Source organism: Cherax quadricarinatus, chromosome 13, assembly GCF_038502225.1.
Source record: "Cherax quadricarinatus isolate ZL_2023a chromosome 13, ASM3850222v1, whole genome shotgun sequence".
NCBI classification, from domain to species: domain Eukaryota; kingdom Metazoa; phylum Arthropoda; class Malacostraca; order Decapoda; family Parastacidae; genus Cherax; species Cherax quadricarinatus.
In genome coordinates, this window is record NC_091304.1 from 51,111,240 (window position 1) to 51,138,006 (window position 26,767).

Consider the following 26,767-nt stretch of genomic DNA (forward strand, 5'->3'; position numbering starts at 1 on the left):
GACATGTGCAGGCTGTCTATACCACTCTTTTATTGTTAATGGTTCATTATTAGAGTAACTTGCTTTGTAATCACAACCTGATGAGTCTAGTATCTAGGCCTTTGTCTCTTTTTAACTACCACCTTCAAGATGGATGTTTAATAATATCATTAAACTAATATTCATTATAATCACCTTGTTAAACTACATGCATACTATGCTAGTGATTTTTGACTTATGTAATAACATACAATTTATCTATAATGGTCTTGAGAGTACACATAATATGAACACAAAAATACTGTAATACATTGAATATATTTAAGCCAGGATAACTCAATAAAGTCAATGTCATTTATTTCCATTAGAGTTAGCATTTTACGCATATATTTAAAACACATAATAATACTCAGTATTTTTGCATTTTAGTATATTGTATAGTGAGAGCTGAGTCTTATAAGTATTAGCTATCTATAATCAACTCAGTTCATAATGGAAATATAAAGGACACCAATGGAAATAAGTCACTCTGTCTGACTTTTTTGGGTTATCCCAGGTTCTCTACACATATGCTGCTATGTATGATAATTCTATGTAACTGTATTTGTGTATACCTGAATAAACTTACTTACTTACTTACTTACTTACTTACTTACTAAAAGATGCAATCAGAGTCAAAACTGTGTACTGAATCAGAATAAAAATTTTCTTGATAATAACCACTGATTTTTTGTGTTGTGATGGACTTTATCCCAGGTTACATGTACATAATGTACCACTAGTGTTTGTTTATAATAATTGTATGTTTATTGCAACCTTCGTACAAATGTATAATAACTCTGCAAAAAAAAAAATCACGAGCCTGCATACAGCTTATCTGTCTTTTATGCATCACAACTTTTATATCATTATAAAGAATGTGCAGCGATACTTTATATAAATTCAATATATAGTGTTTTTAATAAAATGTTATTATTAAATATGAGTGAATTTAAAGTTGCCTGTCATTAACATTATTCATAATGATATAAGTTTGTATTGTATAAAAAAATTCGTGTATAAGTTCTGCTGGAAACATAAACAAATAGTTTAGTCAAGAATTATTACATTTTCAACAAAGAAACATCGCAGAAACACTCAATACTTTATTAAATACTTAATATTTTACATAGAATAATACTTTATTGAAATTAAATTCTTGCTATTTATTTTTTATGGCATTTAATGTTCGCCAAATTTGTAAATAGTGATCATTCTGCACTAGATCGACAGTCAACGTCGAGCCAGGGAGGAGGAATGATGCTCCATCTCCTTCGACCCCAGAGCTTCAGCAGCATCGCCCCTCAAGGGAGGTTCCTTGACGCTGGTGAGGGGCTCTTGATCCAGGGAATTGGATCTGTGCTCCGGTTCCCTGAATACCTTCCATCCCACCCACATGCGCTGTATAATCCTACGGGGTTAGCGCTCCCCCATGATTATGCTTATGCTTCAGCAGCATCGATTCACGTCCCTTGAAGGCAGACACTAGTAATAAAGTTGTTTTAATGGGCTCAAAATGTGTGGCCAGCACCTGGCTTATTATGACTGCAGTTCACCTGTATCAACATGGAGTTTGTTTAGGTACAGGTACACATAAGTACAATTATCATACATACCTGGAGGGCATTCCGGGGGTCAACGCCCCCGCTGCCCGGTCCGTGATCAGGCCTCGTGGTGGATCAGGGCCTGACCAACCAGGCTGTTACTGCTGGCCGCACGTAAATCAACGTAAGAACCACAACCCGGCTGGTCAGGTACTGACTTGAGGTGTCTGTCCAGCTCCCTCTTGAAGACAGCCAGAAGTCTTGAAGACAGCCAGAAGTCTTGAAGACAGCCAGAAGTCTTGAAGACAGTCAGAAGTCTTGAAGACAGCCAGAAGTCTTGAAGACAGCCAGAAGTCTTGAAGACAGCCAGAAGTCTTGAAGACAGCCAGGAGTCTTAAAGATAGCCAGAAGTCTTGAAGACAGCCAGGAGTCTTGAAGACAGCCAGGAGTCTTGAAGATAGCCAGAAGTCTTGAAGACAGCCAGGAGTCTTGAAGACAGCCAGGAGTCTTGAAGACAGCCAGGAGTCTTGAAGACAGCCAGAAGTCTTGAAGACAGTCAGGAGTCTTGAAGATAGCCAGGAGTCTTGAAGACAGCCAGGAGTCTTGAAGACAGCCAGGAGTCTTGAAGACAGCCAGGAGTCTTGAAGACAGCCAGAAGTCTTGAAGACAGTCAGGAGTCTTGAAGACAGGAGTCTTGAAGACAGCCAGAAGTCTTGAAGATATCCAGGGGTCTTGAAGACAGCCAGGAGTCTTGAAGATAGCCAGAAGTCTTGAAGACAGCCAGGAGTCTTGAAGACAGCCAGAAGCCTTGAAGATAGCCAGAAGTCTTGAAGACAGCCAGGAGTCTTGAAGACAGCCAGGAGTCTTGAAGACAGCCAGGAGTCTTGAAGACAGCCAGGAATCTTGAAGACAGTCAGGAGTCTTGAAGACAGCCAGGAGTCTTGAAGACAGTCAGGAGTCTTGAAGACAGTCAGGAGTCTTGAAGACAGCCAGGAGTCTTGAAGACAGCCAGGAGTCTTGAAGATATCCAGAGGTCTTGAAGACAGCCAGGGGTCTTGAAGACAGCCAGGAGTCTTGAAGACAGCCAGGAGTCTTGAAGACAGTCAGGAGTCTTGAAAACAGCCAGGAGTCTTGAAGACAGCCAGGAATCTTGAAGACAGTCAGGAGTCTTGAAGACAGCCAGAAGTCTTGAAGATATCCAGGGGTCTTGAAGACAGCCAGGGGTCTTGAAGACAGCCAGGAGTCTTGAAGACAGCCAGGAGTCTTGAAGCCAGCCAGGGGTCTTGAAGCCAGCCAGGAGTCTTGAAGCCAGCCAGGAGTCTTGAAGATATCCAGTGGTCTTGAAGACAGCCAGGAATCTTGAAGACAGCCAGGAGTCTTGAAGACAGCCAAAAGTCTTGAAGATATCCAGGGGTCTTGAAGACAGCCAGGGGTCTTGAAGACAGCCAGGGGTCTTGAAGACAGCCAGGAGTCTTGAAGACAGCCAGGGGTCTTGAAGACAGCCAGGAGTCTTGAAGATATCCAGTGGTCTTGAAGACAGTCAGGAGTCTTGAAGCCAGCCAGGGGTCTTGAAGCCAGCCAGGAGTCTTGAAGATATCCAGTGGTCTTGAAGACAGCCAGAAGTCTTGAAGACAGCCAGGAGTCTTGAAGACAGTCAGGAGTCTTGAAGACAGCCAGGAGTCTTGAAGACAGCCAGGAATCTTGAAGACAGCCAGGAGTCTTGAAGACAGCCAGAAGTCTTGAAGATATCCAGGGGTCTTGAAGACAGCCAGGGGTCTTGAAGACAGCCAGGGGTCTTGAAGACAGCCAGGAGTCTTGAAGACAGTCAGGAGTCTTGAAGCCAGCCAGGGGTCTTGAAGCCAGCCAGGAGTCTTGAAGCCAGCCAGGAGTCTTGAAGATATCCAGTGGTCTTGAAGACAGCCAGGAGTCTTGAAGACAGCCAGGAATCTTGAAGACAGCCAGGAGTCTTGAAGACAGCCAGAAGTCTTGAAGATATCCAGGGGTCTTGAAGACAGCCAGGGGTCTTGAAGACAGCCAGGGGTCTTGAAGACAGCCAGGAGTCTTGAAGACAGCCAGGGGTCTTGAAGTCAGCCAGGAGTCTTGAGTGGTCAGTGGTCAGTCGTCACGTGAGGTCACAGACCCTGAGCTGCTTTGGGGATTAGCGTGGACGGTTACAAAGCATGGCTTGCTTCTGCAGTGTTTTAAAAATTGAGGTTGGAGAGTTGAAGGAGGAGGTCTTGCTTCTCCAGGAGGAGATTAGGAGGCTGAAGGTCCACCTCAATGGGTCTGGGAGAGAGTGTGAGGTGGCTGGAGTTGTGGGGAATGAGGCTTCTAGCAGTGAGGTGCAGTCTGTCTCTCGCTGTGAGGAGGCTGTAGTTGGGGAGGTAGCAACGGCTACCAGCAGTGAGGTGCAGTCCAGCACCTGCTACAAGTGGCGAGTGGTTCACAGTAATGGGAGGCGCATCAGAGTAAGGAAAGTTAAGAGTGAAGATCTGAAGGTAGGAAATCGCTTCTCTGTTCTTCAGGATGAATGTACTTCAGTGGCCAGTGAAGGTAAGGGTACTACTGCCCCTGCTAATGGAGGTAAGTGCATTCTTGTGGTTGGTGACTCTCAGGTAAGATATATTGACCGTGCTTTTTGTAATAGGAATAAGAAGATGAGAGATAGAGTGTGCTTCCCTGGAGCTGGTGTTGGGGACATAGTCAACAGGTTTTATAATATCATGTCAGGTAATGGGAACAAGCCCATTATCTGTCTCAGTGCTGGTTGAAATGATATTGGGAAGGGTAGGAGAGAAGAGCTGCTAGATAAGTACAGGTCAGCTATAGATTTCATTAAGTCTAAGGGAGGGATCCCAATCATATGTAGCATCTTGCCTAGAAGGGGAGTAGGAAATGAATGGTTGTCTAGGGCAATTGGTGTAAATTGCTGGCTAGACAGATACTGCAAGGAACTTGCAATCCCATTCATTGACAACTGGAACAACTTTTATGGCAAACATGATATGTATGCAAGGGATGGGGTACATCTCTCTGGGGCAGGGGTGGTAGCACTTGCAGACTCGATTGAGAAGGCCATTGGTGAAATGCCTATGATTTTAAACTGATGGAAGATAGAGGTATGGGTGTGTGTGAGAAACAAGCAGGTTGCAACACTAGGGTTGGAAACAGTAAATGTATAAAAGGCATTCAGCATGAAGTTATAAATAAAGACAATAGATCAGGTCAGCAAACAAAGGGGGACAGCAGAGGGCAGCAAGGGACTAGCTCCCTTAAGGTTTACTATACTAATAGCAGGAGTGTAAGAAATAAGATAGATGAGCTAAGATTAATTGCAAGTGCAGGAAACATAGATATTATTGCTATAACAGAGACCTGGCTCAATCTGAAAGATAGAGAGATGCCCTCTGAATGTCACATACAAGGTTATAAATTATTCCACACTGACAGGGTCAACAGGAAAGGTGGTGGAGTAGCGATGTATGTCAGAGACAATTTAAATTGTTGTGTTAGACAAGATATTAAATTAGAAGCGTCAGCCACTGAATCTGTTTGGTTACAGCTTCTCGAGGGCCGAGAAAAACTAATTTTGGGTGTGATTTACAGGGCCCCAAATCTTGATAGGGAGTGCAGTAAACTTCTATGGGACGAAATTCGTAAGGCATCTACATACGAAAATGTTGTGCTAATGGAAGATTTCAACTATAGACAGATTGACTGGAGCAATTTGACAGGAAATTTAGAGTCAGGTGACTTTCTTGATACGATCCAGGATTGTTTTTTAAAACAGTTTGTGACAGAGCCTACTAGGGGAAATAACCTCCTTGACTTAAGAAAGGAGGAACACTGCAGCAGGCCTGTTGGCCCATACTAGGCAGGTCCTTGGTTCTTGGCAGTAGGGAAACACTAATTAATAATCTTGAGGTTAATGATGAGCTTGGGGAAAGTGATCACAAATCACTCAGTTTTAATAGATCATGGAATTCCCCTAATAATGGCAATCAAGTCTCCGTCCCTGACTTTCGCTTGGCTGATTTCATAGGACTGAAAAATTACTTAAGTGGGCTGAACTGGAATGACGTGACTAAGGGTCAGGTAGGTGGTGATGGTTGCCGATATGATGCTTTCCAGGGCATAGTTCTAGCTGCTCAGTCAAATTATGTTCCAAATAGGGAAATCAGATCAAACAAAAATGATCCTAAATGGATGAACAATAGATTAAAATATCTGATTGGTCAAAAGAGAGGCATATATAGGCAAATCAAAAGAGGAGAGGGGCAATTAAGAAATCGATATATTCAGTTAAAGAGAGAAATAAAAAAGGGAATTAGAAAAGCAAAAAGAGATTATGAGGTTAAAGTTGCAAGAGAATCGAAGACTAACCCAAAAGGATTCTTTCAGGTATACAGAAGTAAGATCAGGGACAAGATAGGCCCACTCAAAAGTTCCTCGGGTCAGCTCACTGACAGTGATAAGGAAATGTGTAGAATTTTTAACACATACTTCCTCTCAGTTTTTACACAGGAGGATACCAGCGATATTCCAGTAATGATAAATTATGTAGAACAGGACGATAATAAACTGTGCACGATTAGGGTCACAAGTGACATGGTCCTTAGGCAAATAGATAAATTAAAACCTAACAAATCCCCAGGCCCTGATGAACTGTATGCAAGGGTTCTAAAGGAATGTAAAGAGGAGCTTAGCACACCTTTGGCTAATCTTTTCAACATATCACTACAAACTGGCATGGTGCCAGATAAGTGGAAAATGGCAAATGTGATACCTATTTTCAAAACAGGTGACAGGTCCTTAGCTTCGAACTATAGTGTTAGGTAAGACACATATGCAACAGTTAGGTATCTTTATTATGAAACGTTTCGCCTACACAGTAGGCTTCTTCAGTCAAGTACAGAAAAGTTGATAGAAGCAGAAGATACTTGAAGACGATGTAATCAGTCCATCACCCTTAAAGTTTTGAGGTGGTCAGTCCCTCAGTCTGGAGAAGAGCATTGTTCCATAGTATGAAACAATATGGAGAAGAAGTGACAGGATGGAGCTTTTATAGCGCCAAGAGGTGAGACGTAGGCCACTAGGAGAGGTAAGAACTCAGATGTTGAGAGGTCAGGTCCCTCTCAAATCCAGCCCCTCTCACTAGTGGAAGTTGTCGAAGTTGATTGCAGGTCTGTACCAAGATACCCTTGTGTTGCAGTGTCTGACAGATTGAACATTAAAATGGTATAAAATACCGACAGGTTGTTAGGTAAGACACATATGCAACAGTTAGGTATCTTTATTATGAAACGTTTCGCCTACACAGTAGGCTTCTTCAGTCAAGTACAGAAAAGTTGATAGAAGCAGAAGATACTTGAAGACGATGTAATCAGTCCATCACCCTTAAAGTTTTGAGGTGGTCAGTCCCTCAGTCTGGAGAAGAGCATTGTTCCATAGTATGAAACAATATGGAGAAGAAGTGACAGGATGGAGCTTTTTATAGCGCCAAGAGGTGAGACGTAGGCCACTAGGAGAGGTAAGAACTCAGATGTTGAGAGGTCAGGTCCCTCTCAAATCCAGCCCCTCTCACTAGTGGAAGTTGTCGAAGTTGATTGCAGGTCTGTACCAAGATACCCTTGTGTTGCAGTGTCTGACAGATTGAACATTAAAATGGTATAAAATACCGACAGGTTGTTAGGTAAGACACATATGCAACAGTTAGGTATCTTTATTATGAAACGTTTCGCCTACACAGTAGGCTTCTTCAGTCAAGTACAGAAAAGTTGATAGAAGCAGAAGATACTTGAAGACGATGTAATCAGTCCATCACCCTTAAAGTTTTGAGGTGGTCAGTCCCTCAGTCTGGAGAAGAGCATTGTTCCATAGTATGAAACAATATGGAGAAGAAGTGACAGGATGGAGCTTTTTATAGCGCCAAGAGGTGAGACGTAGGCCACTAGGAGAGGTAAGAACTCAGATGTTGAGAGGTCAGGTCCTCTCAAATCCAGCCCCTCTCACTAGTGGAAGTTGTCGAAGTTGATTGCAGGTCTGTACCAAGATACCCTTGTGTTGCAGTGTCTGACAGATTGAACATTAAAATGGTATAAAATACCGACAGGTTGTTAGGTAAGACACATATGCAACAGTTAGGTATCTTTATTATGAAACGTTTCGCCTACACAGTAGGCTTCTTCAGTCAAGTACAGAAAAGTTGATAGAAGCAGAAGATACTTGAAGACGATGTAATCAGTCCATCACCCTTAAAGTTTTGAGGTGGTCAGTCCCTCAGTCTGGAGAAGAGCATTGTTCCATAGTATGAAACAATATGGAGAAGAAGTGACAGGATGGAGCTTTTATAGCGCCAAGAGGTGAGACGTAGGCCACTAGGAGAGGTAAGAACTCAGATGTTGAGAGGTCAGGTCCCTCTCAAATCCAGCCCCTCTCACTAGTGGAAGTTGTCGAAGTTGATTGCAGGTCTGTACCAAGATACCCTTGTGTTGCAGTGTCTGACAGATTGAACATTAAAATGGTATAAAATACCGACAGGTTGTTAGGTAAGACACATATGCAACAGTTAGGTATCTTTATTATGAAACGTTTCGCCTACACAGTAGGCTTCTTCAGTCAAGTACAGAAAAGTTGATAGAAGCAGAAGATACTTGAAGACGATGTAATCAGTCCATCACCCTTAAAGTTTTGAGGTGGTCAGTCCCTCAGTCTGGAGAAGAGCATTGTTTCCATAGTATGAAACAATATGGAGAAGAAGTGACAGGATGGAGCTTTTTATAGCGCCAAGAGGTGAGACGTAGGCCACTAGGAGAGGTAAGAACTCAGATGTTGAGAGGTCAGGTCCCTCTCAAATCCAGCCCCTCTCACTAGTGGAAGTTGTCGAAGTTGATTGCAGGTCTGTACCAAGATACCCTTGTGTTGCAGTGTCTGACAGATTGAACATTAAAATGGTATAAAATACCGACAGGTTGTTAGGTAAGACACATATGCAACAGTTAGGTATCTTTATTATGAAACGTTTCGCCTACACAGTAGGCTTCTTCAGTCAAGTACAGAAAAGTTGATAGAAGCAGAAGATACTTGAAGACGATGTAATCAGTCCATCACCCTTAAAGTTTTGAGGTGGTCAGTCCCTCAGTTTTTTCACTAAGGTATTTGAGGAGGTAGATCATGGTAATGAATATGATATTGTGTATATGGACTTCAGTAAGGCTTTTGACAGGGTCCCACATCAGAGACTATTGAGGAAAATTAAAGCACATGGAATAGGAGGAGAAATTTTTTCCTGGATAGAGGCATGGTTGACAAATAGGCAGCAGAGAGTTTGCATAAATGGGGAGAAATCAGAGTGGGGAAGCGTTACGAGCGGTGTTCCACAGGGGTCAGTGTTGGGCCCCCTGCTGTTCACAATATACATAAACGACATAGATGAGGGCATAAAGAGCGACATCGGCAAGTTTGCCGATGACACCAAAATAGGCCGTCGAATTCATTCTGACGAGGACATTCGAGCACTCCAGGAAGATTTGAATAGACTGATGCAGTGGTCGGAGAAGTGGCAGATGCAGTTTAATATAGACAAATGCAAAGTTCTAAATGTTGGACAGGACAATAACCATGCCACATATAAACTAAATAATGTAGATCTTAATATTACGGATTGCGAAAAAGATTTAGGAGTTCTGGTTAGCAGTAATCTGAAACCAAGACAACAGTGCATAAGTGTTCGCAATAAAGCTAATAGAATCCTTGGCTTCATATCAAGAAGCATGAATAATAGGAGTCCTCAGGTTGTTCTTCAACTCTATACATCCTTGGTTAGGCCTCATTTAGATTATGCTGCACAGTTTTGGTCACCGTATTACAGGATGGATATAAATTCTCTGGAAAATGTACAAAGGAGGATGACAAAGTTGATCCCATGTATCAGAAACCTTCCCTATGAGGATAGACTAAGGGCCCTGAATCTGCACTCTCTAGAAAGACGTAGAATTAGGGGGGATATGATTGAGGTGTATAAATGGAAGACAGGAATAAATAAATGGGATGTAAATAGTGTGCTGAAAATATCTAGCCTAGACAGGACTCGCAGCAATGGTTTTAAGTTGGAAAAATTCAGATTCAGGAAGTATATAGGAAAGTACTGGTTTGGTAATAGAGTTGTGGATGAGTGGAACAAACTCCCGAGTACAGTTATAGAGGCCAGAACGTTGTGTAGCTTTAAAAATAGGTTGGATAAATACATGAGTGGATGTGGGTGGGTGTGAGTTGGACCTGATAGCTTGTGCTACCAGGTCGGTTGCCGTGTTCCTCCCTTAAGTCAATGTGACCTGACCTGACTAGGTTGGGTGCATTGGCTTAAGCCGGTAGGAGACTTGGACCTGCCTCGCATGGGCCAGTAGGCCTTCTGCAGTGTTCCTTCGTTCTTATGTTCTTATGTTCTTAAGATATCCATTGGTCTTGAAGACAGCCAGGAGTCTTGAAGACAGTCAGGGGACTATTGGAAATCCCCCTTATGTATGCTAGGAGGCAGTTGATAAAATAAAAAAAAGTAATGAAATACGTCCACCTGAGCTGGGAGATTTCACCAGAGCTATGAAGATGTGGTCCAGTATGTTACTATGGGTTCAGTAGCTAAGACAGGTTATTAAAGTTACTGTTGCATGGGAACTACCATGCTGGGCGGTATATAACTCAGATTTAGTTAGAAGAATGAGGTTATAATGCAAAAGTTAATATATGAACACATTTTTTTTACCACATTAGGCATTTCCCACGATAGGGTAACCCAGAGAAGGAAACATTCACCATCATTTAATCAACAGCTTTCTTGCTATAAATTCAGTGTTTGACTATTGCGCTGTCCTAGGTTAACTTCTTCGTAAGTTACTATACAAGACATTTGCAAGAATTTAAACCGGTACACTGGACCTGAATAAAAACATTATTATTATTATTATTATTATTATTATTATTATTATTATTATTATTATTATTATTATTATTATTATTATTGTTATCAATGCCCTTGTTACTGGCAACACTTTTCTTTTACAAATAGATACGCATTATATAATTACTAATTTTGCCTGAATTTTATTACAAATGACAATTTTTCATTAAAATTCAATTTTCTTTTAAAATGTCAATTTTATTTCCATTTTCAGTTAAAATATTTAAAATTTTTTGAGGAATAAGTAGAATATTTTAGTGAACACTAGTTTGTAATCTGTATTTATTGTTGAGAGAGGAGTATGGAGTGTAGGCAGTGTTGCCACATCAGCCGCATGGTGGCTGCTCTGTCAAATTATGATAATAATAAAAGAAGCCTCATTAAAGATAGCTACTTTATATGTATTTTAGCTCTTATGACATTGTATTATGCTCTACTAGGGTAACACTGCAAGAAACTGATCCTAAAAATACTAACAATTAATATTGCGTCTTATCTTAGTCGACATTAGTATTCATAGTTTTGTACGTTACATTTACTTTACGGGGCACATTAATTATGGAATACTATAACCCTTTTAAAGCTTAATATTTCATGAAAAAGCGCTAATTATAAAATACATAGCTAAATGAATGGAAATTAAATTTATACAATTAAATTGTATAGTGTAATGTACCAGATTACGATAATAAGGACCCCAATGGAAATAAGTCACTTTGTCTGACTTTTCTGGGTTATCCTAGGTTCTCTACACATCTGCTGTTATGTATTTATGATAAATAATCTGTGTAACTGTATTTGTGTGTACCTGAATAAGCTTACTTACATACTAATACTATAAAAATTTAAATTTTAACAAAATGCGCATTTTCATTTTAAAGCTTGCCATCATTAAACGCGTTATGGAATGTAGTGCAATTTTAATATATTAAATTTCCAAAGAGAGAGTAGTTTTTTGTGGTATATTTGTAGGTGGGTTGTTAGACCCACATCAGCAGCATCAGCAGCAGCAGCAGCGGCAGGACCGTGGGTCGCTGACTGACCCAGGCTACACCACCATCATGGTCACCATGCAGCCTCTCACAATAAATATTAAGGATGATGACAATCAGAATTCGGTGAGATTACTACAACTTGTTGCTTGGTATAGCGAAATCGCAAAATATAATAATAAAGTCAGCCAGGGTTATTATTTTGTCGTTATTAAAATTTGGAGACGTGAAACCTAACATTCAATTAATATTTCTTTTCATGTACAACAGTAATTCGAGTAAATATATAATTATGTAATTTGTATTTAAAGAAAATTACAAGTTGCTTATGTTTATTATAGATAAACCAAAGTGATGGCATATAAATTTAGGATATTTCGACGATTTTTCGATGATTTTCCTCGATGAAGGATCATTATTTTCTGTAAATCCTCATATACTTGTACTGTATCTCTGTTAACATGTTATAACACTCAGAATAACCCAGTAACATCAATGTTGTCCACTCAGAATAACCCAGTAACATCAGTGTAGTCCACCCAGGATAACCCAGTAACATCAGTGTTGTCCACTCAGAATAACCCAGTAACATCAGTGTTGTCCACTCAGAATAACCCAGTAACGTCAGTGTAGTCCACTCAGAATAACCCAGTAATGTCAGTGTTGTCCACTCAGAATAACCCAGTAACATCAGTGTAGTCCACCCAGGATAACCCAGTAACATCAGTGTTGTCCACTCAGAATAACCCAGTAACATCAGTGTTGTCCACTCAGAATAACCCAGTAACGTCAGTGTAGTCCACTCAGAATAACCCAGTAATGTCAGTGTTGTCCACTCAGAATAACCCAGTAACGTCAGTGTTGTCCACTCAGAATAACCCAGTAACATCAGTGTTGTCCACTCAGAATAACCCAGTAATGTCAGTGTTGTCCACTCAGAATAACCCAGTAACGTCAGTGTTGTCCACTCAGAATAACCCAGTAACATCAGTGTTGTCCACTCAGAATAACCCAGTAATGTCAGTGTTGTCCACTCAGAATAACCCAGTAACATCAGTGTTGTCCACTCAGAATAACCCAGTAATGTCAGTGTTGTCCACTCAGAATAACCCAGTAACGTCAGTGTTGTCCACTCAGAATAACCCAGTAACATCAGTGTTGTCCACTCAGAATAACCCAGTAACGTCAGTGTAGTCCACTCAGAATAACCCAGTAACGTCAGTGTTGTCCACTCAGAATAACCCAGTAACGTCAGTGTTGTCCACTCAGAATAACCCAGTAACATCAGTGTTGTCCACTCAGAATAACCCAGTAACGTCAGTGTTGTCCACTCAGAATAACCCAGTAACGTCAGTGTTGTCCACTCAGAATAACCCAGTAACATCAGTGTTGTCCACTCAGAATAACCCAGTAACGTCAGTGTAGTCCACTCAGAATAACCCAGTAACGTCAGTGTTGTCCACTCAGAATAACCCAGTAACGTCAGTGTTGTCCACTCAGAATAACCCAGTAACATCAGTGTTGTCCACTCAGAATAACCCAGTAACGTCAGTGTTGTCCACTCAGAATAACCCAGTAACGTCAGTGTTGTCCACTCAGAATAACCCAGTAACATCAGTGTTGTCCACTCAGAATAACCCAGTAACGTCAGTGTTGTCCACTCAGAATAACCCAGTAACATCAGTGTTGTCCACTCAGAATAACCTAGTAACATCAGTGTTGTCCACTCAGAATAACCCAGTAACATCAGTGTTGTCCACTCAGAATAACCCAGTAACATCAGTGTTGTCCACTCAGAATAACCCAGTAACATCAGTGTTGTCCACTCAGAATAACCCAGTAACATCAGTGTTGTCCACTCAGAATAACCCAGTAACATCAGTGTTGTCCACTCAGAATAACCCAGTAATGTCAGTGTTGTCCACTCAGAATAACCCAGTAACGTCAGTGTTGTCCACTCAGAATAACCCAGTAACGTCAGTGTTATCCACTCAGAATAACCCAGTAACGTCAGTGTTGTCCACTCAGAATAACCCAGTAACGTCAGTGTTGTCCACTCAGAATAACCCAGTAATGTCAGTGTTGTCCACTCAGAATAACCCAGTAACGTCAGTGTTGTCCACTCAGAATAACCCAGTAATGTCAGTGTTGTCCACTCAGAATAACCCAGTAATGTCAGTGTTGTCCACTCAGAATAACCCAGTAATGTCAGTGTTGTCCACTCAGAATAACCCAGTAACGTCAGTGTTGTCCACTCAGAATAACCCAGTAACGTCAGTGTTATCCACTCAGAATAACCCAGTAACGTCAGTGTTGTCCACTCAGAATAACTCAAGAAAGTCAGTGCATCATTAAGGACTGTCTGTTTTAGTTCCATTGTGGTCCTTCAATCTTGTCCCCCAGGATGCCACCCACACCTGTCCACTAATACCCAGGTACCTATTGCTAGGTGAACAGGGACAGTAGGTGTAAGGTAACTAACACCCAGCTCGCTCAGATATGAGTGGAAAATTTTGACGTAGATAAGAGAATGGGTCTATGTGGTGAGTGTGCACAGTACAAAAAAAAAAAAATCCTGCCTCATGCAGTGCATGATGGGAAGAACAAAACAGCAATTTTGAAGTGCTTTCTATGATGCTTTTATTTTATGGTTGTATTGGCAGTTTCTTGATAGAATGGAAGACATAATACTGGTACAGAGATGATTTTGGTTGATTCCAGGACTGGAAGTAGCTTGAAATTGGCCTCAAAATAGCAGAAATATTTGATTTTTGCTAATTTTCCTAAGGACAGGTAAGGACCACCTACATCCCCGGAATAATTGGTCATGATTTATGGCATCTCCATATTTAAATCAAACCTGGTACAGTAATAATCCATAAAATAAGACTGAGGGTGTATGGGGAGGTCTTACTGATCCTCAGGAAAATCACCAAAAATTGATTTATTTCTGCTACTTTGAGGCCGAATTTAAACTACTACTACTGGTCCTGAAACCAACTAAGATCATCCTTATTTCATTAGTTTGTTTTCCATTCTATTATTTTATACCAAGAAACAGCAAAAAAAAAAAATTATAAAAACTTACTGTACAGACTCATTCTTTCATATTTGAGCCGAGCCGAACTCATGACATAGATCTACGTGATGGACCCTGGAGTCAATAACATAGATAGATCTACATGACATACCCTGGCATCAATAATGTAGATCTATTGACGGACACTGGTGTCAGTAACGTAGACCTATGTGACAGACTATGAAAGGGTTAATTGTAATTAATTTTGATCCTTTTGTAAAATAAAGAAGTATATATTTTATTGCATTCTTAATTCCATATTGTTAAGTATTTTTCAGAACTACTTCAGTGATTACCACAAAAAAAGGAAAGAACACCTCATGAATGGCCCGCCTACAAAACGAGTAAAGTCTGGTCTATCAGAGAGAGACAAAAATGATGTAAATAGTTTCCATGCTACCAAGACAGTCTTCGCTGATAATGAGGAGAAAGACAGACAAGACAAGGCAGTTGAAAGCAAGAGAGAGATTGTTGTATCTTTATTCACTGGGAATCCAGATATTCCTTATATTCCCAAGACCAATGTGTGTAGAAAATCTGAGAAAGTTTTTTCTGAAGACTCATTCTCCAGCTTAAATATTGCATCACAAATTGTGAGTATGTGTTAGCAGAGGTATTTTATGCTTAGCTAACATCAGTTTGGTGTTCTACCCAGTTTATTCTGTTTATCTCTCTTGGTATTTCTGTATGTTGTACTGACGAAACAATAATCCAGATATTAACCCTTTGATTGTTTTGGTTGTATATATACGTCTTACGAGCCACCGTTTTTGACATATATATATACTCATACATTCTAGCGACTTCAAATCAAGCAGAAAGCTGGTAGGCCCACATGTGAGAGAATGGGTCCATTTGGTCAGTGTGTACCATATAAAAAAAATCCTGCAGCACTCAGTGCATAATGAGAAAAATAAAACTCCGACCATTTTTTTAATTAAAATGCTGACTTTGTGGTCTATTTTCGTATAGTATTTATGGTTGTATTCTCATTTTCTTGGTCTCATTTGATAGAATGGAAAACATATTATAGAAGTAGATGTGATTTTGGTTGGTTTTACTATGAAAAGAACCTAGTAATGGAGCTCAAAGTAGGGGAAATGTTTGATTTTTGCTGATGTTCAAAAGTAAATAAATGGTGTCATTTTCCATTAAATGTCCAAGTAGCCATTCTAATATGCAGTCATGAATGGGTTGACATTATTTATGCAATTATTACAATATTGCAGTAGTCTGCATAACAGTAAATCTTCCATTGTTTGTTTGAATAAAAATTCTAAATAGAAAGCAAGAGTAATATCAAAGGGGCCTGGAGACGTGACTGACCAGGCCTCCTAGAACTGATGAAGAAAATGTTATTTTAGAGCCAGGAGTGTCTGCATTGTTCATTCTGGGCCCTATTTTGAAATTGTCATATTTTTTAATTTTCGTGAAATTGGCCAAATTGCAAATTTCTGACCACGTTATTGGATAGTTAAAATTGGTAAATGGGCAGTTTCTTGTACTCATTCGATAGAAAAAATGGAGTTCTAAAGAAATAGCTATGAGTTTGGTTGACTGGAACAATGGAATTAGCCGAAAATAGGGCTCAAAGTGGGCAAAGTAGCCGATTCGTAAATATTGCCGAGGTCGCTAACTACGCGAGAACGTAATTCTGTCAGTTTTCCATCAGATTTCGTTCTTTTGGTGTCATTACAATCGGGGAAAGATTCTCTATCATTTCATAAGAATTTTTTTTTTTTTTAAATTTTGCGACACCAGGAGACACCTCAGGATTTGGGGTTGCGACAGTCAAGGGGTTAATTTAAAGAAAGACACTGGTGAAAAGTAAGCTTTTAACATAACTGTTTAGACTCTGTAGAGCTTTATGAAGTCAGTGATAAAATTTCCATGTTGCTGCATAGGCATACTGTCAACAGTATTGAAAGTATTGTCAAGATGTACAAGGAGCAAAACTTTGTCAAAATGAAAACTTTGTGCACTAGGGTCTTTTCTTCAATATTCCCAGTAGTGGCTCTTTATCATTGGCTTCACTTCGAAATAGTGTCACAATAAAGTATGCTCTACACTTGTCTTTTCTTAAATACTGTCAACAGCACATCTCTATCTAAAAGTTTTTTGTATCGTCAGAAATAAGATAATAAGTGTATGTTAAACATGTATATGTTGTGTTTTGAGACCAAGATGTACAGTATCAGATTATTATGTTCTTTGCATTTAAGGTTGCTACACATAAATTACGTATTTATAAAATATTTAGCTAGCAATCACTGTCCTGTCATACATGTGTGGAAAAAGAAGCCTGTTAAATACATGAAAAGGTTGGTGGTCCTCATTTTGTCTCATGAATGCATAGCATGTCAGGTAAATCTTACAAAATATACATGTACTCCAATCAATATAGACCTCTATAAATTCTGGTGTTTTTTAATGATGATTATATTTATTTCTGCAAAATTACATAATATAATTAATACAGGAATAGTTGACATTTTTGGCATACTTTATAGAAAGCCCTGGTTATGCAGAGCATTCTGGGCAGTCTTAAGATGAGCTTTTAACTTGACATTTTTGAGATTAAAAAAAAAAAAACCGTACCACGGGCCGGGTTAGAACCCGCGATCGGAGAGTCTCAAAACTCCAGACTGTCGCATTTTAGATTAAGTTGGTTTACTTGAATGCTATAGTTTACAATCTGATATTAACTCCAACAGTCTAGATTATTTTTATAAGACGGTGTGTTATATTATTTGTAGTGGTTATGACTTGTGGGCATAAACTAGTGGTAGTGAATGCTAATATGAATTAGATAAGAAAGGATGATGTTGATCAGTTGGGTTTTGAAATACGTAATTAGTCAATGCAGAATTTAGGTTAGCTGAAGGAGGTACTTTTTAAAAAACTCTTGAAGCAGGTGGCTTCAATTCCAAATTTTAGGACCCTTCATTCACATGAAGTTCTTGGATAGGTTGAGTCAAACTCTTGGTATGTCAGGAAAATGTACTTGGGTTCTTATTTTGTATGTGTGTGTTTTGCAGTTCTCAAGGAAGTCAGAATGCTGGGTTGAAGTTCGCACTATGTCAGTGCTTGGGTTCTTAGTATGTGTGTGTTTTGCAGTGCAGAATAGTACTAAGTGGGCACAGTGTGCATATTTTGTAAGGGATGTGTGTTGTCTGTAACCTAAATGGGTGATTATTCTAATAGCTGATTTCTTCTGGGTCATAATAGGTTGTAGGTTGTTGCTGCTGTTGATCCACAGGCAGCAGATACTAAAAGTGAGGTCTAGATAGATTAGTGAGTAATGTTCCTTGAGGAATGTAGTGCATGACCACAGATTTCAAAATTTTCTTAAATATGTGTTGGATGTGAGCATTGATTTTCAGGTTGCAGTGAAGGGGTATAGCTAAGAATTTTTCTCTCATCTTGTCTTATTATTTAAGAAGTACTTTCAGAGGAATGATTATGTTGTAATTTAATAGTCTGTATACGTATATACAGGCTGGCCCTGCTTTATGGTGCTTAGCTTTACGGCATTTTGCTAATGAAGTGGTTTTCAGTTACTCCCATTATTCATTTATTCAGACTTCCTACAGTAAATATATTCATTACTCACTATAAGCTTGGGATGAAAATATATTGTAGTAAGCACAGTAGTATAAGTTTATATCCTGTATATTAAGTAAGCTCAAGCTTTTGAAGAGTGGGGGAGTGTGTTGTCTGGCACTGGAAAGGGTGATAGTCTGCACAGCTGCTTGTTGTTGGGTTATTAATGGTTTTAGGTGATTTGGTGCAGTAGATTTTCAGGTGCAGATGCCATAGGTGAGATAAGTGGTATAATGTAAGTAGTATTGTTTGAGGTACATAGTAATGTATCTTGGGGTTTATTTGTAAATATTTATTAAACCTAGTATTTTAGCATTTGTAATAATGATGTGTTAACTTGTAAAATTTTTCAGATATCAAATGTGGAAAAACTTGGTTTTAAATCAATGACAGTGGTGCAGCAAAAGAGCATTCCACCCATTCTGGAAGGTAAAGACACACTAGTGAAGTCTCAGACAGGCTCAGGCAAGACACTGACCTATGCACTACCCATCATTCATAACCTCATGATGGTAATTGACTTAGATCTCTTCTCTTGTTATACTGCCCATTTTGTTTATGTGCACCAGCTTCTTATTTAGAGATCTGCTGCAAAGTTACATTTTTTTTTTTCCCAACACATCGGTTGTCTCCCACCAGGGCAGGGTGACCCAAAAAGAGAGAAAATCCCCATTCAATACTTTCACCTCACTCATACATAATCAGTCTTTACAGAGGCGCTCATATACGACAGTTCTGAAGTCCCTCCAAACTGCCAATATCCCAAACCCCTCCTTTAAAGTACAGGCATTGTACTTCCCATTTCCATTTGTTTTTAAATCATGAGAAATTTTAATAGCTTTTTAATAACAAGTAGAGGTGAGGGGTTGATTTTTTTTTCTAATCCAGTATCTGCCACACATTCACCAGTTTGTATTTTTTTGTTAATTGTTTGGGAACAGTGTAACTTTGTACCAAATTTTTTTTATTAGCTATCTGTAGGGTATTTCATGTTTAAAACATTGACTTGGTGGTTGTGAGCCAAGTTGTTTAACCCTTTTACAGTCCATCATTGAGTTCAGGGTCCCTGATAGTTCTACATCATGAGCCCATCTCACTTAGATAACTGTGAGTAGTAAATTTTAGCCTGGATATGAGAGAATGGATCTGTGCAGTTAATATAAAAATACTGCCCCACTTGGTGCATGATAGGAAAACAAGACTATGACAGTGTGTACTACAGTTTAAAGTAGCAAATTTGAGTTTTTTTTTTTTGATGGTTTTTATGGTTTTATTAGCTGTTTCTTTATATCGTTTGGTAAATTGGAAGACGTTCTACTGAAATAGAGATGATTTTGATCAATTTTAGGACTGAAAGTAGCTTAAAATTGAGTTCAAAATAGTGGAAATACTCGATTTTTGCCGATATTCCTCAGGATGGGTAAGGCCCTCTCTACAAATCCCAGTCTGTTTTATGCATTTTTAGTAGGTCTGATTCAGTTATTGGGAAGTTGTAAATCATGACCAGTCTTTCCTGGTTATATTTTTTTATCCGAGAAATAGAGGAAGTCTAATTTTAACAGACCTGTATGTAGGTCACAATAAGACCGCTATCTGACTCTCACTGTTACTTTTACCATTAAACAAATGAACCTGAAGTTTTCTCCTAATTATTAACCCTTTGGAGGGTTTCGGACGTACTAGTACATCTTATGACCCAGGGTTTTTGACGTACTAGTACGCCTAAATTCTAGCACCCTCAAATCTAGTGAGAGAAAGCTGGTAGGCCTACATATGTAAGAATGGGTCTATGTGGTCAGTGTGCGCAGTATAAAAAAATCCAGCAGCACACAGTGCGTAATGAGAAAAAAAAAAACTTTGACCATGTTTTTGGATTATAACAGCGACTTTGCACTGTATTTTCGTATGGTATTTATTGTTGTATTCTAGTTTTCTTGGTCTCGTTTTATAGAATGAAAGACATATTACAGAAATTGAGATGATTTTGACTGGTTTTACAATGAAAAGTACCTTGAAATTGAGCTCAAAGTAGCAGAAATGTTCGATTTTTACCAAAGTTCAAAAGTAAACAAATCATGCCAAGCGTCCAATACACATCAACTGGTGAGTCTAATATTCTTTCACAAGTGCGCTGATATTATTTATACCATTTCTACACTAATGCAGTAGTCTGCATAACAGTAAATCTTATTTTTTTGTAAGAATAAAAATTCAAAGTGGAAAGCCAAAGAAATATAAGATGGGCCTGGGGATGTGACTAACGAACAGAGAACTTGTTATTTTAGTGCCAGGAATGTCTTTCTTGTTTATTCTGGACCCTATTCGGAAATTGGCATCTTTTGAAATTTGTGTGAAATTGGCAAAATTGCTAAATTCTGACCACTTTATTGGATAGTTGAAATCAGTAAATGGGTGGTTTCTTGCACTCATTCGATAGAAAAAATGGAGTTCTAGCAAAATAGTTATGATTTTTGTTGACTAGTACACTGGAATTGGCCGAAAATAGGGCTCAAAGTGGGCAAAATCGCTGATGCATGAACATCGTTGAGACCGCTAACTTCGCGAGAGCATAATTCCATAAGTTTTCCATCAAATTTCATACTTTTGGTGTCATTATGATCGGGAAAAGATTCTCTATCTTTTCAAAATTTTTTTTTTTTTTTTTTTTTATTTTTTTTTTTTAAATTTGGCCAACCCTGAGAACTAGTCTCTGTGAGGACCTGTCGACCCCCAAAGGGTTAATAAAGGTATATATAAAGGGTATCCAGGGAGGAGAAATATAAAATGTAAACAAGATGCTTAAAAATTATTTTTGGTTTAGGGAAAATATATATCATAGTCCAGTAAGAATTTAATAGCTGTTTCAGGAGCACAGAACACAGCACACTACAGTTGTCTCCCATTAATCAAAGACTTAATTGTAAAGCTTATAATTTGCAGTATTTTGAATGAATAAAATCTAGTACAAGAGTGCTATATAAAAATTTAATTATCCAAAGAAATTTTAGAACAGCATACATTATCAGACTGTTTTAATGCTAGTTTATCATATTTTATTATTGTAAAGCATTATGGATCAATAATTGCAATTCTGTAGAGCAATTCTTTTCTTTCCAATCAGCGAACTCCACGTGTCCAGAGAAGTGATGGTGTTCTCTCTCTAATCATTGTTCCTACAAGAGAATTGGCACTGCAAAGTTATCAGTGGTTTGAAAAATTGTGTAAGGTACAGTTAAAACTCTATATTCTACATTTATATAAGGTACACCTACAACTATTTGTTATTCTACATCTGTTCAAGGTATAGTTAAAACTTATATTCTACAGTACATAATAGTAAGGTACAGTTAGACTATCCATTTATTCTTCACTTAAGTACTGGTAATGTACATTTTACATTTATTCTACAATTAGAATTGTGGGTTGTGAATTTATATACCTGGTGATTAAATCCTTGCATTGTTAATGAGCTGCACAGTACATTCATAAATTTGAAATTTCATAGATCAGCAAAGTCATATTATTCATTTCACTTGCTATACAAGTATTGGAATACTGATATATATCATATCTAAAAATAAACAACTTTCTGGTAGTTAGGTAAGACACATATGCAACAGTTAGGTATCTTTATTTCGAAACGTTTCGCCTACACAGTAGGCTTCTTCAGTCGAGTACAGAAAAGTTGATAGAAGCAGAAGATACTTGAAGACGATGTAATCAGTCCATCACCCTTAAAGTTTTGACCACCTCAAAACTTTAAGGGTGATGGACTGATTACATCGTCTTCAAGTATCTTCTGCTTCTATCAACTTTTCTGTACTCGACTGAAGAAGCCTACTGTGTAGGCGAAACGTTTCGAAATAAAGATACCTAACTGTTGCATATGTGTCTTACCTAACAATCTGTCGGTATTTTATACCATTTTAATGTTCAACTTTCTGGTAGCAAACATCTTTCCTTTACTGTATAGAGAGGCCTACGAAGTATGATAAAAATGTTCATTAAACTCTGGCCTATTAAATAGTACGCATTCGAATACTTTGTGGTTTTCTTGAAAACACTTCATATAATTTTAATGCTGTGTTATATGATAATGGCATTGTTATATTATCTGGCTACATCAGGTATTCATTAAATTATCAGTCTAATCTTGGGTTTACTTATTTTCAACATTTAGGGGTGTGGTAAATAACATCCAGTAAATTAAGGCTCTGCATACCCTTGCCATTGTACTGTACTTCAGTTATTTTTTTAAATCTTGATTTAAAATTGTGTTATAAATAAGGAATTTTATTTCAAAATACCTGTACACGTAGTTATTACAAAATTAGGTGACTTTTATTTCATAAATTTTGAAAACTTCATTTGTACAGGGCATTTCTGGGAAATTAAAAACTCCTTGACATTGTATATTTGTTGTTAGATTATTTGAATGCTAGGTTTAATATAATTAAGCTGTTTGAAAATAAGATTACTAATGTAAAGGTTATTTATAGTAGCAAAATACTGTTCAGTATATTAAAACAACAATGTTGATATCAGAGTTTACCTCCCCACCAGTCTTGTGTATGGGTGGTACCAGGGTACTTGATTGGTGGTGAGAAAAAGAAAGCAGAGAAGGCACGACTGCGTAAGGGGATCAATATCTTGGTTGCCACGCCAGGTCGTTTAATAGACCATCTACATCATACCAAGTCCCTTAGCTTATCAAATGTCAAGTACCTGGTGTTGGATGAAGCTGATAGATTACTGGACATGGGTTATGAGCGAAGTGTCACAAGGTAAGATATACAGTATAGTCTGGAATAACAATATTATGTTCCTAAAAACAGTGGATTGACGATATCAGGAAAAATAGGGTTATACTCTCGATACTTAATGCTTTTTGTGACATATATTGTTGTTAGATGTAGTAAAGTGTACATAATGAAAATACAGAACAAGGTGCATGTTGATGATCATGGAAAGGATTGGTGTGGCCCTCAGGGGTTGGTGAATGGCTGTGGAATTTGGCTGAGGTGGATGGCTGTGATTCTTGGGTTGATGTCAAGGCAGAGTTGTTAATTGGTGGTTGTACTGGACCATTTAGGTTTTCTGTAATGCATCTCTCTTGTGTCTTATCCTGCAGTGCTTTACACAGGTGACAATAAGGCACAATCACCTTCAGAGCCTGTTTCACAGCAGGTCTTCTAGAGGTGTCAGGGTCCTTTTCAGTAGTATAATCTGCAATTTCATCAGTAGCATGCAGTGACTCTTATCTCTTGGAGTGTCATTTGTGTTGGTTCAGGCTCTTCCTCATTTTATTCTGTTATCTGCCTCCATTCTGTCTGGGAATTGAGCTTCTCCAGTATTTCCTCTGCAGTGTGTTCTTCCTATCTTCTAAGGGTTCGTTCATGTTTTCTGCCTGCATACCCTCAAAGCTTCACCTGACATTCTGCCAGATCCACAGTTTCTTGGATCTGACTTGCTTGAAAGAAAATCTTTAAAATTTTCACCACACTAGACAATAATTTCCTCCAGTCTGCATTTATTATTTGTTGGGGAACTTGATCCTATGCATTTTTAATGTTGGCAATTGCATCTGCAGTGTTAAATTTATGCCAGAGCTCTTGCACTCCAATGTTTGCATTGTCATCCACTGATGGTAGGAGTTTCTGCATCACCTTAAATGTCTTAATCCCTCATTGATCCAGTGGAAGTATAAAAGATGCACAGTGGTAAAAATGTAACTCTTACTGTTGGTTCCATAGACTCAGTGTTAAGAATGGTTATGACAGTTATTAAGAGTGAGGTGAACCTTCAATATAAGGTTCTTTCTGACAAGCTAAATCTTGACACAAAGAATAAGTTAAATCTTGATCCAGTCAGTACATAGGACCTCACACATCCTTGCTGTCTTGTTTACTGCCACATAGCTGAGAAAGGAGTTTTGTGTTCCATTTGAAGTATGGGAATTCTGAGAGCAGTAAATAAGCATCGGCTTGCACTTAAAATTGCTTGATACACTAGCATACAAAGGTAAACTGAAATGATCCTTCGCTACCTTGGATCCAGATGCACTTTTCTCTTGCTTGCTGATGAAAGTTCTTGAGAGCATCTTCCATTGTAAATCTGTCTTGTCAACAGTAAACACTTTTGCTCAGGTTTGTACTCGCCTGCAGAAATAATTTTCTCCAACTGTGCAAGGAAATTCCCAGCAGCAGCAGTGTGGTCAACAGATGCACCTTTCTCCACTAAATTTCACATTCTACCACTTTCTTCCTCCCCTCTCGTATTTTGGCTTCCTTCCCTTCTTATTTCAATGTGACTGGTTGATGGTCCAAGTTGGACCAAAACATTGTCATAAGTTTCAGTCTCCTAAGTGAGGGTTACTTATGTATCCCTATCGATCACATGTTATAATGTGTGGCATGCAAAGAGTACGTAACCTTTATTCGGTGCATGTACACACATTGAAAGGCTCTCTCCCCCAACCAGCGAACCAGTACTAGAGTCGAACGATGGGGCCCCGTCATTCAGTCAGTACCCAGGTTCAAGCCAATGAGAAGATGGTTTTGGCAATCGCTGAGGTGTTGTGGGTACCACCCGCCTGTCTGAACGTGCCTTTCCCATTCTAGAGCTGGTTGAAGCATGGTCTGCTCTAGAGTGGCTTCTATCCTGCCTTGCTTACTGTGGAGTGCACTAATACCTAATGTTGTACATAGTGTATGTAGTGTACATACTTCTGTTCTTCTCCATGGGGAAGTGGAACAGAATTCTTCCTCCGTAAGCCATGCATGTTGTAAGAGGCAACTAAAATGCCGGGGGCAAGGGGCTAGTAACCCTTTCTCTTGTATAAATTACTAAATTTAAAAAGAGAAACTTTCGTTTTTCTTTTTGGACCACCCTGCCTTGGTGGGATATGGCCAGTTTGTTGAAAAAAAAAAAAAAATCTTCTGTTCTTACTTGGTGAAGGATTATAAGTCAAAAGTTTTTCTGCTGTGTTTATTTTATTTTGTGTTTATTTTGCTCAGGTTAACAGGCCTTTGAATTCCTGGGGTGTAATATAATGGATTTTCTCTATGTGATTTCACTCTGTGCGCCGTCAGCCAGGAACACAGCTATCATAAGCAGCAACGAACACCTGTATTCAGGTGTCATTTTTACCTGTGTTTAATTTTTTCTGTTGAAGTGGTTTTTCACTCTTCGTTGACTAGTATTTGTGAAACATGAATCTTAACACCTGTTGTAATGGTCTTTGTTTTATACTACTACTCAGTAGTTCAGCTTGATTGAGAACTTCTAATATCTGCATTATGAGGTCATTATATTTAAAGATTGTTTTACTTGTACTGTATATTATGTGATCATGTCAGGTATTGCAGTCAAGTACATATGCTGTCAAACTCCGTTGTAAGTAGTACAGTGGAGTTTTGCTGCATCTGTACCTATGAATTTTTTATTCCTTTGTAGTTTGAGAAGTAAATTAGTAACATTTGTTATTATTTTTTATTAACACATTGGCTGTCTCACACCAAGGTAGGGTAGCCCAAAAAAGAAAAACTTTCACCATCATTCACTCCATCATTGTCTTGCCAGAAGCATGCTTACACTACAGTTATATACTGTAACTGCAACATTAACACCCTTCCTTCAGAGTGCAGGCACTGTACTTCCTATCTCCAGGACATTTGTTAATCATTAAGAAATCAAATTTCTTTCAGTTTCTGTGATGCATTGCTCATAATCTTGCCATTTCAGTATTTTGGAAACATTGACAGAGCAACAAGAGGGGCTGTCAGAATCTAGACAAACTGTAATGCTGTCAGCCACATTGTCTGCTGGAGTAGAAAAACTAGCTGGTGAGTAAAAGATCACACTTCTAATTACACTAGCCAGCAAAATTTAACTTGATATGTAGTTCAGAAAGCAAATTAGTTGTTTTAATCTGTCTTTGATACACTGATCACCAATCTGAGCTTGTTTAATCTCTCTCATGTAAGATTTTTCTTTTTGGGCAGGACCAGTATTTTGGCTATTTAAGGTTAAAGAAACACATGAAATTTATTACTTAATAAATTTTTTTTTTTTTTTTTTTAACAAGTCGGTCGTCTCCCCCCGAGGCAGGGTGACCCAAGAAGAAAGAAAATCCCCAAAAAGAAAATACTTTCAGCATCATTCAACATTTTCACCTCACTCACACATAATCACTGTTTTTGCAGAGGTGCTCGGAATGCAACAGTTTAGAAGTTTTTTTTTTTTTTTTTAACAAGTCGGCCATCTCCCACCGAGGCAGGGTGACCCAAAAAAGAAAGAAAATCATCAAAAAGAAAATACTTTCATCATCATTCAACACTTTCACTACACTCGCACATTATCACTGTTTTTGCAGAGGTGCTCAGAATACAACAGTTTAGAAGCATACACATATAAAGATACACAACATATCCCTCCAAACTGCCAATATCCCAAACTCCTCCTTTAAAGTGCAGGCATTGTACTTCCCATTTCCAGGACTCAAGTCCGACTATATGAAAATAACCGGTTTCCCTGAATCCCTTCACTAAATATTACCCTGCTCACACTCCAACAG

General features: G+C 38.7%; 1 protein-coding gene across 1 annotated transcript in view; it reads left to right on the plus strand.

The window, feature by feature from the left end:
• The first annotated feature begins 1,203 nt into the window (after positions 1 to 1,203).
• The window catches only part of LOC128688473 (ATP-dependent DNA helicase DDX31), a 90,210-nt gene continuing 64,646 nt past the window's right edge, over positions 1,204 to 26,767 (plus strand). The window contains exons 1-7 of the mRNA XM_070084751.1: positions 1,204 to 1,345; positions 11,461 to 11,636; positions 14,868 to 15,182; positions 18,546 to 18,704; positions 21,314 to 21,418; positions 22,756 to 22,976; positions 25,936 to 26,036. Of these exons, the coding sequence (XP_069940852.1) occupies positions 1,204 to 1,345; positions 11,461 to 11,636; positions 14,868 to 15,182; positions 18,546 to 18,704; positions 21,314 to 21,418; positions 22,756 to 22,976; positions 25,936 to 26,036 (1,219 nt within the window). The remainder of the gene's footprint in view (positions 1,346 to 11,460; positions 11,637 to 14,867; positions 15,183 to 18,545; positions 18,705 to 21,313; positions 21,419 to 22,755; positions 22,977 to 25,935; positions 26,037 to 26,767) is intronic.